Below are 12,474 nucleotides of genomic sequence, written 5' to 3' on the forward strand. Positions count from 1 at the left end.
GTAGTAAAACAAAAAAAATCGTCAAAAAATTGCAGAAATTAGCCCAAAAATCAGCAAAATACATGAAAAACCTCCGAATTAGCATAAAATTGATATGAATTTCCAGAAACCTTCAAATTACTGCCAAAACCCACATAAAATTAAAACATAATCATAACCAAACCTCTTAACAAAAAAATGAAAGAAAAACTGCTTTGAAATGCCGCACGTGAACAAAAAAATTTCGCTCGACAACATTATTTTTTCACACCTTAATTTCTTGCTCTCTAGAAAACAACGATATGAACAATTATAGCCGGCAGATTGCCGGAATAGCTGCGAAAGAATAGACCCGCGTGCCGTATAATAGAGAACGAGACAGATCTAAATTGAAAAAAAAACGACGCCGCTCAAAAAGCTAGGTAAAAAACATTCAGCAATAAATTAAAAAAAGCTTGTTAAAATTCATCCCGCAGAAGCCTCTTATTAGGGACCTTTACTGCATATATGAGTTCCTTTGATTTTTAACAAAATCGAATTAAACTCAAGTTTTGAAGTGCAAAAGTCATTTTATTGAGTGAGTGAGGTAAGTCACTTGTGATCAAAATCTAATCACGCAAAAAACTTTTGCTAAAGAGAGTGAGAAATGACGTCACGCGCGCAAACGCCGTCAGTGAGAGGAAGAAGTCATTCAGCAAATTTGACTTTTTCAGCTTTGCTGTGTGAACAAATGTAAAACCAAAAAAGAGCGTCAGACGACGAAACAAAAAACCGCAATATAGCTCCGCTCAGCTTACAGCTTCGCAGCTAAAAAAAACAACTCTCTTCTCGCTCCACTCTTCAAAATCACTCCAAAATTTTTCACGTGCTTCATTTCCTGCTTCAAAATTCACTCCAATAAAATTGATTTAAAAAAGGACTTCTCCAATACTCCTCTTCGATGCGTAATAAAAAAGAACGCGCCCCAATACAATTCAAATTCTTTGAACTGTAAAAAAAGGAGAGCGCCTAAATAAGTTTCGGCGCCTTTTTCAATTGACTTTTAGTATTAAATTACCGCCAATTGAGTTCAGCTGCTTGAAATTGTGATTGAGAGAGAATTTTAGATCACGCGAAACGGAAAAAGTCAAGGGCGTAAACGCAAAAAGTCAAGGGCGTAAAAGTCACTCGAAAAGTAAAAATTGTCACGCAAAAATTTTGCATAAAAAAGACACACACACGTTTACAATAATTGCTATGAACTTTGTTCAAGAGCAATTAATCACTGAGTAAGGAGCCAAACAATGAAGGGACAGAAAGCGGGAAAGTGTGAGGTCCAAACTTACCAACGCAGCCACTTTACACCATGAATTTAAGACTCCTCAGCCGTTTTGCTCAAACGTAGACTCTTAGAGACCTTTGAAGCTCTAAGACCACTTCGCAGCGAGTTAATCAAATCTGTTAGGCGAAAAAATGATAAAAAATGTGGCAAAAAATTGCATCGAAAAAACAAACATTGCACAAATATTTGCTGATCAACTAAACAATCGATTAACGGCGGATAAAATGTCAAACAACGAACGAGAAATTCTGCTGCAAGAACTAAAAATTGGCAGCCCCGCAGAGCTACCAGCCATAACATGAGAATATCTATATGTTGGTAACCGATCGTGTGTCTCAGTCTGTAGGAGTTCACTGACCTGACCATCTGATGCGAGTCCCTGTGTCAGTCTAGTGTAGGCAATCACTGCTCCCTCGTCTCCCATGACATGCACGTGTGGCTTCAGTACCATACTACTGCACTTGGAAAAGTTTCCATAGCCCATCCCAGCCCCGTTTTCAAAGTAGAACTTGTGAAAATCCAAGCCATCCACTAAATGCCCTGTGAACAATCAAAACATTTCTTCATCCAACCATCCATCAAGCAATCAGACGTACTGCAATCACGCGCCAACTTGACGCAATGTTCTATATTTACAATCATTTGAAGGAAAAAAATACGCTTATATTTATGTGAACAATTAACATTCAACTAGAAAACATAAATTTCTCTCAAACGACAGGTTAGCAGTCGGAAGTCGCCAGCTGGGGTTCAGGGATGCTAGGATTGGGAGGACGTGATTGAGCGGAGTGGCGGAGGGGTGGGAGGGGGTAGGGTTGGACTTGGGGGGGGGGTCAAAATCTTCAGGTAAAGAAAGGAATAAGAATCGCCCCTTAACACCAGGAAAAAATCCACAGGACTAATACAATTGGTGCATACTTTCTTTGAGGGTAATTAAAAATTAAAAAGACAAATAAACGTCAATAAAAATTGAGTTAGTGAACGTAGCCCTTTTATGAGTGATTTAATTCAGGTATGATGAAAATGAAATGATCTCTTGCCTTAAAGAGAGAGTCGTGCGAACAACCCAACCGTCTCAAAGGAAAAAATATACCTAGCAGATTAGCAGAAACGAACCGTGAGTGATGCGGTTTGTAGCATTCCTAGATGTTAATAATCGTAGTGTTTGAATGGTAATGTCTTCTGCAGTCAGGTAACCTCACTAAGAACGCATTTTACAATTTATCAAATGCTGAAAAATCATGAAAGTCATCTTCGGCTATGTATATAGGAACTGCTGGAATTTTAACATCCGGAATGGCAGACTTTTGATATTTTTAATTTTTAACGTGAGTTTTTTGACAGGGATGAAAATGATTTTGCTAAATGTGATTTTTGAATCTGTTCTAAAACCTATTAATAATACGTCCAAATTTTTAGATTGGAAATAACAGCTGAAAAATCCCCCATAGACTCCTAATAGATACTCAGCAGCAGCAACTCCAAAGGAATCAAGAAGCGTTGTTTCATTAGCGTCAGCTTTTCTCTGTCAATGATTCGTTCAACTCACCTAACGTCTCAGGTTCAAAGGTTGTCATTCCGGGATCACAAAATCTACTGTAAATGTCGAATCTATTTGAGTCGAAGGCATCCAGCAGACCCTCTGTTAACTTAAGGATCTCCAATTTCCGCCCCGTCAGAACTGGGGAGGAGCCCAGGTCAGCATGGGCTAGAGGTGAGACCAGTGTTCCCTGCGATTTGGGGTGGTGCTGATCCCGGTTGGATCCGGCTGCATTTTGGGCTGCCGCTAACACACTCGTCAGGCTCATGCCACCAACACTGAAACAAAATAATTCAAATAATCAAAGATTAAGGTGAATACAGTTTTCCGATTGTGACTTCCAGAGCTAACTGTAATTGGTTAAACTTGTAATTGGTTAATTGGTTATTTAACTTTGTGGGGTCACCCAAACAATCTTACACTAAATTAATAATAATTTCAGGGGGGAGGGTGCAGCCTAGAGAACTTTTTATGGGTAATGGAAGAGTTCGACAAACCCGCGAACTCGGATGTCAGTCCAAGAGCGCTAAGCTATTACTATTTTGCAATATGTCTGTTTGTATTTGCCTCTATAGTAGCAACATACTTAATTTTTCAATGAGAGCAATTTAGATTACGCAACAATTAAGAAGTCAAAAGGTGTGAGAGCGAAAGAACGTTATAGAGCGAATGCGCAAAAGGTCAGGCGAAAACTTTGCATAGACATACCAGTTTACGATAAAAGCTTCCTTAATGCGATAAATATTTGCGATAACCTCTTACCAATACTTACCTTTAGTTCTTGAATACTAATGGAAAACCAAAATTCTCCTTTCAATCCTTTCAAACCCTGTAGAAAACCATTGCTCCTGTCCGTGTCGTGAAAAGATTAACGGGACCAAAAAAAAAACTGCTAAAGCTTTTTTTGAGAGCATCTAGTTAGAGACGAGGCAATTTAAAGACAGCTAATATCAGAGTCTGGAGAGGAGTTAAAGGCATCAAAATAGCAAACACATAAGGGAAGGACAGCCTCAACTCGGGTATCGCTAAATTAATTCAAAAAGAACGTTTTGAATCAATTAGAAATCAAGAAAGCGAGGGGGATCAGGAAAAAATAGAAAATACTCTCAAAATTTACTGAACAACACAGGATACAGATCACAGCATCTGACAACAATTATTTAATGAATATATTTTTCTCACAACAAAATGCCTTATATGTAGAATTCGGGAAATCCTACTTTTCTCACAAAAGCGTCGCAATTGAAAGTGATAGAACTTTAATTTCGAAAATAGGTTACCAACAAATTGCTAATAAGACTGTTGGCTTGCAATTCAAAGCCACTCGGCAAACCAGACATTTACGGAACAAAAAGAGGCGATCTTAGAAGTTGAATGGAAGCAATATTGATTATCTAAGAGGGACCAAATTTATAGAGGTCAGTTAACATCCGGTATTTAACTCAGCGTGATTAAACTTCATAGGGAGTAAGTGCATACTACGGGCAAAGTTCCATCGTTGTCACTTTTGGGAACCTGTTTTAAAGATTCCGTGGGAGGACTTTAAACTTACAAATAAGGCTAACTTTTTTGAGTGGAGTGGTTAACCGACTGATAAAGTCATTAATGTATAAAGAAGGCGTTCAGATAGTTCAATTGTTCAATTGAAGTCAACAAACTATACGTAAGAAAAGCAAAACTAATGTGACCCATATTGCGATGTGAACAAATTCTTTTGTTTTGATCACTCTTGTACGTTGTCGCTTGATAAGTTACTAAGGAGTACAACCACAACATTACCAAAACAGTACCATTACAGAGCAGTAGATTAAGAGTTGACCTAGAGTGTTGAAATAGTTGGAGTTGATGAACTCAGAACACCGGTTTGCGCGATTAGAAATCAGAGCACCGGAGAACCGCAGTTAGATCAAGCGGCTTAACTGAGAGCTACTTGGAGTACTTCTTGTGCTGTTGTAATAGAGTATAGTGGCTCTTTAGTTGTGCAATTGGTTACAAAATTAACGTTGTGAACCAACTTCTATACCAAAACTATGGTTGAACTTTGATTTCATTTTGTGATCTTTTAAATTGCTTGTTTATTCATTTGATGTTATTTGATTACTCGAATCAATTCATTATTTCAACTAGAGATTCTTACAGCCGACAAGAGCAGCGTGGGGACAAAATAACGCTCCAATAAAAGTCTGAGAGCCATCAAAACACCCCTCTCAATTTGTTAGATTTTTGAGCGCTAGTCGATCCCCAGCTGGACAGCCTAAGCAAAGTACAAAATTCTACATTATACCTACTGATCTATATATCTTCAGTGGTTATAATTTTTCTCGGCTCGCGTTATTTCTTCATAAACCTAAATTCCTTGAACAATATACTCAATTCGAAACATGCTCGAACGCATCTAATTATCACTTTCAATCTTAAGTCCTCCATAAAATCAGTTGCACGGAAAAGAAATACGTGAAAGCTTTTGGCACTTAACAGCCTATATTAGCTAGCGGCATCTTATCAACATCAAAATTACAATATCCCATCCAGGCATTTACTTTGCACCTTCATCAAAAAAGCTTCATTCACTTTTACTATGACGACTGCAACCACTAGTTATTTCTACTCAGGACTGATCAACTTAGGCAAGTCATTTCACGTGTCTCATTCATGAATATTTCACACGCTCAAAACGAAACACAGACTGATAAGTGTAACAACGATTCTCTTCCTACCATCACAGCCCCTAAATGCGTAACTAAAGTATGAACCGGGAATTGCAATGACGTCAATACATACGCACAGGTTGGATATGAAAAGGATCAAAAAGTGTTGGAAAAAACAGGAAAACTTTCACCTTACTGTCTCGTTGTTCCATCTCCCTTCTGGTGTTTCACTTCTCTTGAATTTTTGGCATCCGTCCGATCACCTCAAGATTATCGTGTGCTTTCAATCACTATTACAATTTTTCAACTGGATACAAATCACAGCATTTGACAACAATCATTTAATGATTATATTTTTCTCACAACAACATGCCTTATGTAGAATTTGGGAAATCCTACTTCTCATAAAAGCATTGCAATTGAAAGTCATAGAACTTTAATTTCGAAAATCGGTTACCAACAAATTGCTAATAAGACTGTTGGCTTGTACTTCAAAGCCATTCGGCAATCCAGACAATTATGGAACAAAAAGGCAATTTTAGATGTTGAATGGGTGCAATATTGATTTGCTAAGGATGACTTAATTTATAGAGGTTAGTTATCATCCGGTATTTAACTCAGCGTGATTAAACTTGATAGGGAGTAAGTGCATACCACGGGCTAAGTTCCATCGTTGTCACTTTTGGGAACCTGTTTTGAAAATTCCGTGGGAGAACTTCAAACTTACAAAAAAGGCTACCTTTTTTGAGTGGAGTGGTTGGCCGACTGATTAATTGGTAGCGTCATAAGTCTGATACTGCTTTTTCTAGTTTGAATAGCTCGAGTAGAAGTCATTAAAAGTCATTATAAAGGAAGCGTTCAGATAATTAAATTGTTCAATTGAAGTCAACAAACTTTACCTAAGAAAAGCATAACAAATTCTTTTGTTTTGATCACTCTTGTACGTTGTCGCTTGATAAGTTACAAAGGAGTACAACCACAACCTTACCAAAACAGTACCATTACAGAGCTGTAGATTAAGAGTTGACCTAGAGAAGTTGTGATAACAAAAACATTGTTGAAAGAGTTGGAGTTGATGAATTCAGAACACCGGTTTGCGTGATTGGAAATCAGAGCACCGGATAACCACAGTTAGATCAAGCAGCTTAACTGAGAGCTACTTGGAGTACTTCTTGTGCTGTTGTAATAGAGAATAGTAGCTCTTTAGTTGTGCAATTGGTTACAAAGTTAACGTTGTGAACCAACTTCTATACCAAAACTCTGGTTGAACTTTGATTTAATTTTGTGAACTTTTACCTTTCTTGTTTATTCATTTGATGTTATTTGATTACTCGAATCAATTCATTATTTCAACTAAAGTTTCTTACAGCCCACAAGAGCAGCGTGGGGACAAAATAACGCTCCAATAGAAGTCTGAGAGCCATCAAAACACCCCTTTCAAATTGTTAAAGTTTTGGGCGCTAGTCGGACCCAGCAAGTCAGCCTAACAAAGCACAAAATTCCACATTATACTTACTGAACTGTTTATCTTCAGTGGTTAGAATTTTTCCAGGCTCACGTTATTTGTTCAGAAACCTAAATTCATTGATCAATATACTCAATTAGAAACATGCTCCAACGCATCTAATAATCACTTTCAATCTTAAGTCTTCCATACAATCAGTTGCACTGAAAACAAATACGTGAAAGCTTGGCACTTAACAGCCTATAATAGCTAGCGGCATCTTAGCAACATAAAAATTACAATATCCCATCCAGGCATTTACTTTGCACATTCATCAAAAAAGCTTCATTCACTTTTACTATGACGACTGCAACCACTAGTTATTTCTACTCAGGACTGATCAACTTAGGCAAGTCATTTCACGTGTCTCATTCATGAATATTTCACACGCTCAAAACGAAACACAGACTGATAAGTGTAACAACGATTCTCTTTCTACCATCACAGCCCCTAAATGCGTAACTAAAGTATGAACCGGGAATTGCAATGACGTCAATACATACGCACAGGTTGGATATGAAAAGGATCAAAAAGTGTTGGAAAAAACAGGAAAACTTTCACCTTACTGTCTCGTTGTTCCATCTCCCTTCTTGTGTTTCACTTCTCTTGAATTTTTGGCATCCGTCCGATCACCTCAAGATTATCGTGTGCTTTCAATCTCTATTACAATTTTTCAACTGGATACAAATCACAGCATTTGACAACAATCATTTAATGATTATATTTTTCTCACAACAACATGCCTTATATGTAGAATTTGGGAAATCCTACTTCTCATAAAAGCATTGCAATTGAAAGTGATAGAACTTTAATTTCGAAAATAGGTTACCAACAAATTGCTAATAAGACTGTTGGCTTGCAATTCAAAGCCACTCGGCAAACCAGACATTTACGGAACAAAAAGAGGCGATCTTAGAAGTTGAATGGAAGCAATATTGATTATCTAAGAGGGACCAAATTTATAGAGGTCAGTTAACATCCGGTATTTAACTCAGCGTGATTAAACTTCATAGCGAGTAAGTGCATACTACGGGCAAAGTTCCATCGTTGTCACTTTTGGGAACCTGTTTTAAAGATTCCGTGGGAGGACTTTAAACTTACAAATAAGGCTAACTTTTTTGAGTGGAGTGGTTAACCGACTGATAAAGTCATTAATGTATAAAGAAGGCGTTCAGATAGTTCAATTGTTCAATTGAAGTCAACAAACTATACGTAAGAAAAGCAAAACTAATGTGACCCATATTGCGATGTGAACAAATTCTTTTGTTTTGATCACTCTTGTACGTTGTCGCTTGATAAGTTACTAAGGAGTACAACCACAACATTACCAAAACAGTACCATTACACAGCTGTAGATTAAGAGTTGACCTAGAGTGTTGAAATAGTTGGAGTTGATGAACTCAGAACACCGGTTTGCGCGATTAGAAATCAGAGCACCGGAGAACCGCAGTTAGATCAAGCGGCTTAACTGAGAGCTACTTGGAGTACTTCTTGTGCTGTTGTAATAGAGTATAGTGGCTCTTTAGTTGTGCAATTGGTTACAAAGTTAACGTTGTGAACCAACTTCTATACCAAAACTATGGTTGAACTTTGATTTAATTTTGTGAACTTTTACCTTTCTTGTTTATTCATTTGATGTTATTTGATTACTCGAATCAATTCATTATTTCAACTAAAGTTTCTTACAGCCCACAAGAGCAGCGTGGGGACAAAATAACGCTCCAATAGAAGTCTGAGAGCCATCAAAACACCCCTTTCAAATTGTTAAAGTTTTGGGCGCTAGTCGGACCCAGCAAGTCAGCCTAACAAAGCACCAAAATTCCACATTATACTTACTGAACTGTTCATCTTCAGTGGTTAGAATTTTTCCAGGCTCACGTTATTTGTTCAGAAACCTAAATTCATTGAACAATATACTCAATTAGAAACATGCTCCAACGCATCTAATAATCACTTTCAATCTTAAGTCTTCCATACAATCAGTTGCACTGAAAACAAATACGTGAAAGCTTGGCACTTAACAGCCTATAATAGCTAGCGGCATCTTAGCAACATAAAAATTACAATATCCCATCCAGGCATTTACTTTGCACATTCATCAAAAAAGCTTCATTCACTTTTACTATGACGACTGCAACCACTAGTTATTTCTACTCAGGACTGATCAACTTAGGCAAGTCATTTCACGTGTCTCATTCATGAATATTTCACACGCTCAAAACGAAACACAGACTGATAAGTGTAACAACGATTCTCTTTCTACCATCACAGCCCCTAAATGCGTAACTGAAGTATGAACCGGGAATTGCAATGACGTCAATACATACGCACAGGTTGGATATGAAAAGGATCAAAAAGTGTTGGAAAAAACAGGAAAACTTTCACCTTACTGTCTCGTTGTTCCATCTCCCTTCTTGTGTTTCACTTCTCTTGAATTTTTGGCATCCGTCCGATCACCTCAAGATTATCGTGTGCTTTCAATCTCTATTACAATTTTTCAACTGGATACAAATCACAGCATTTGACAACAATCATTTAATGATTATATTTTTCTCACAACAACATGCCTTATATGTAGAATTTGGGAAATCCTACTTCTCATAAAAGCATTGCAATTGAAAGTGATAGAACTTTAATTTCGAAAATAGGTTACCAACAAATTGCTAATAAGACTGTTGGCTTGCAATTCAAAGCCACTCGGCAAACCAGACATTTACGGAACAAAAAGAGGCGATCTTAGAAGTTGAATGGAAGCAATATTGATTATCTAAGAGGGACCAAATTTATAGAGGTCAGTTAACATCCGGTATTTAACTCAGCGTGATTAAACTTCATAGCGAGTAAGTGCATACTACGGGCAAAGTTCCATCGTTGTCACTTTTGGGAACCTGTTTTAAAGATTCCGTGGGAGGACTTTAAACTTACAAATAAGGCTAACTTTTTTGAGTGGAGTGGTTAACCGACTGATAAAGTCATTAATGTATAAAGAAGGCGTTCAGATAGTTCAATTGTTCAATTGAAGTCAACAAACTATACGTAAGAAAAGCAAAACTAATGTGACCCATATTGCGATGTGAACAAATTCTTTTGTTTTGATCACTCTTGTACGTTGTCGCTTGATAAGTTACTAAGGAGTACAACCACAACATTACCAAAACAGTACCATTACAGAGCTGTAGATTAAGAGTTGACCTAGAGTGTTGAAATAGTTGGAGTTGATGAACTCAGAACACCGGTTTGCGCGATTAGAAATCAGAGCACCGGAGAACCGCAGTTAGATCAAGCGGCTTAACTGAGAGCTACTTGGAGTACTTCTTGTGCTGTTGTAATAGAGTATAGTGGCTGTTTAGTTGTGCAATTGGTTACAAAGTTAACGTTGTGAACCAACTTCTATACCAAAACTATGGTTGAACTTTGATTTCATTTTGTGATCTTTTAAATTGCTTGTCTATTCATTTGATGTTATTTGATTACTCGAATCAATTCATTATTTCAACTAGAGATTCTTACAGCCGACAAGAGCAGCGTGGGGACAAAATAACGCTCCAATAAAAGTCTGAGAGCCATCAAAACAACCCTCTCAATTTGTTAGATTTTTGAGCGCTAGTCGATCCCCAGCTGGACAGCCTAAGCAAAGTACAAAATTCTACATTATACCTACTGATCTATATATCTTCAGTGGTTATAATTTTTCTAGGCTCGCGTTATTTCTTCATAAACCTAAATTCCTTGAACAATATACTCAATTCGAAACATGCTCGAACGCATCTAATTATCACTTTCAATCTTAAGTCCTCCATAAAATCAGTTGCACGGAAAAGAAATACGTGAAAGCTTTTGGCACTTAACAGCCTATATTAGCTAGCGGCATCTTATCAACATCAAAATTACAATATCCCATCCAGGCATTTACTTTGCACCTTCATCAAAAAAGCTTCATTCACTTTTACTATGACGACTGCAACCACTAGTTATTTCTACTCAGGACTGATCAACTTAGGCAAGTCATTTCACGTGTCTCATTCATGAATATTTCACACGCTCAAAACGAAACACAGACTGATAAGTGTAACAACGATTCTCTTTCTACCATCACAGCCCCTAAATGCGTAACTGAAGTATGAACCGGGAATTGCAATGACGTCAATACATACGCACAGGTTGGATATGAAAAGGATCAAAAAGTGTTGGAAAAAACAGGAAAACTTTCACCTTACTGTCTCGTTGTTCCATCTCCCTTCTTGTGTTTCACTTCTCTTGAATTTTTGGCATCCGTCCGATCACCTCAAGATTATCGTGTGCTTTCAATCTCTATTACAATTTTTCAACTGGATACAAATCACAGCATTTGACAACAATCATTTAATGATTATATTTTTCTCACAACAACATGCCTTATATGTAGAATTTGGGAAATCCTACTTCTCATAAAAGCATTGCAATTGAAAGTGATAGAACTTTAATTTCGAAAATAGGTTACCAACAAATTGCTAATAAGACTGTTGGCTTGCAATTCAAAGCCACTCGGCAAACCAGACATTTACGGAACAAAAAGAGGCGATCTTAGAAGTTGAATGGAAGCAATATTGATTATCTAAGAGGGACCAAATTTATAGAGGTCAGTTAACATCCGGTATTTAACTCAGCGTGATTAAACTTCATAGCGAGTAAGTGCATACTACGGGCAAAGTTCCATCGTTGTCACTTTTGGGAACCTGTTTTAAAGATTCCGTGGGAGGACTTTAAACTTACAAATAAGGCTAACTTTTTTGAGTGGAGTGGTTAACCGACTGATAAAGTCATTAATGTATAAAGAAGGCGTTCAGATAGTTCAATTGTTCAATTGAAGTCAACAAACTATACGTAAGAAAAGCAAAACTAATGTGACCCATATTGCGATGTGAACAAATTCTTTTGTTTTGATCACTCTTGTACGTTGTCGCTTGATAAGTTACTAAGGAGTACAACCACAACATTACCAAAACAGTACCATTACAGAGCTGTAGATTAAGAGTTGACCTAGAGTGTTGAAATAGTTGGAGTTGATGAACTCAGAACACCGGTTTGCGCGATTAGAAATCAGAGCACCGGAGAACCGCAGTTAGATCAAGCGGCTTAACTGAGAGCTACTTGGAGTACTTCTTGTGCTGTTGTAATAGAGTATAGTGGCTGTTTAGTTGTGCAATTGGTTACAAAGTTAACGTTGTGAACCAACTTCTATACCAAAACTATGGTTGAACTTTGATTTCATTTTGTGATCTTTTAAATTGCTTGTCTATTCATTTGATGTTATTTGATTACTCGAATCAATTCATTATTTCAACTAGAGATTCTTACAGCCGACAAGAGCAGCGTGGGGACAAAATAACGCTCCAATAAAAGTCTGAGAGCCATCAAAACAACCCTCTCAATTTGTTAGATTTTTGAGCGCTAGTCGATCCCCAGCTGGACAGCCTAAGCAAAGTACAAAATTCTACATTAT

At 37.4% G+C, this 12,474-nt stretch overlaps 2 protein-coding genes across 3 annotated transcripts in view; one reads left to right on the top strand and one right to left on the bottom strand.

The window, feature by feature from the left end:
* Positions 1-12,474, top strand: part of LOC142336383 (uncharacterized) — a 547,349-nt gene that overhangs the window by 129,926 nt on the left and 404,949 nt on the right. The gene's annotated exons all lie outside the window — the stretch shown is intronic.
* LOC142336377 (calcium/calmodulin-dependent protein kinase type II delta chain-like) overlaps positions 1-12,474 on the bottom strand; it is a 72,100-nt gene that overhangs the window by 5,937 nt on the left and 53,689 nt on the right. For both annotated transcript variants that reach the window (XM_075385161.1, XM_075385162.1), the window contains exons 8-9: positions 2,850-3,118; positions 1,659-1,840 (exon numbers count right to left, since the gene is read on the bottom strand). In XM_075385161.1, coding sequence (XP_075241276.1) covers positions 1,659-1,840; positions 2,850-3,118 — 451 coding nt within the window. The remainder of the gene's footprint in view (positions 1-1,658; positions 1,841-2,849; positions 3,119-12,474) is intronic.

This window comes from Convolutriloba macropyga, chromosome 3, assembly GCF_964194025.1.
Source record: "Convolutriloba macropyga chromosome 3, txConMacr16.3, whole genome shotgun sequence".
Lineage (NCBI taxonomy): Eukaryota > Metazoa > Xenacoelomorpha > Acoela > Convolutidae > Convolutriloba > Convolutriloba macropyga.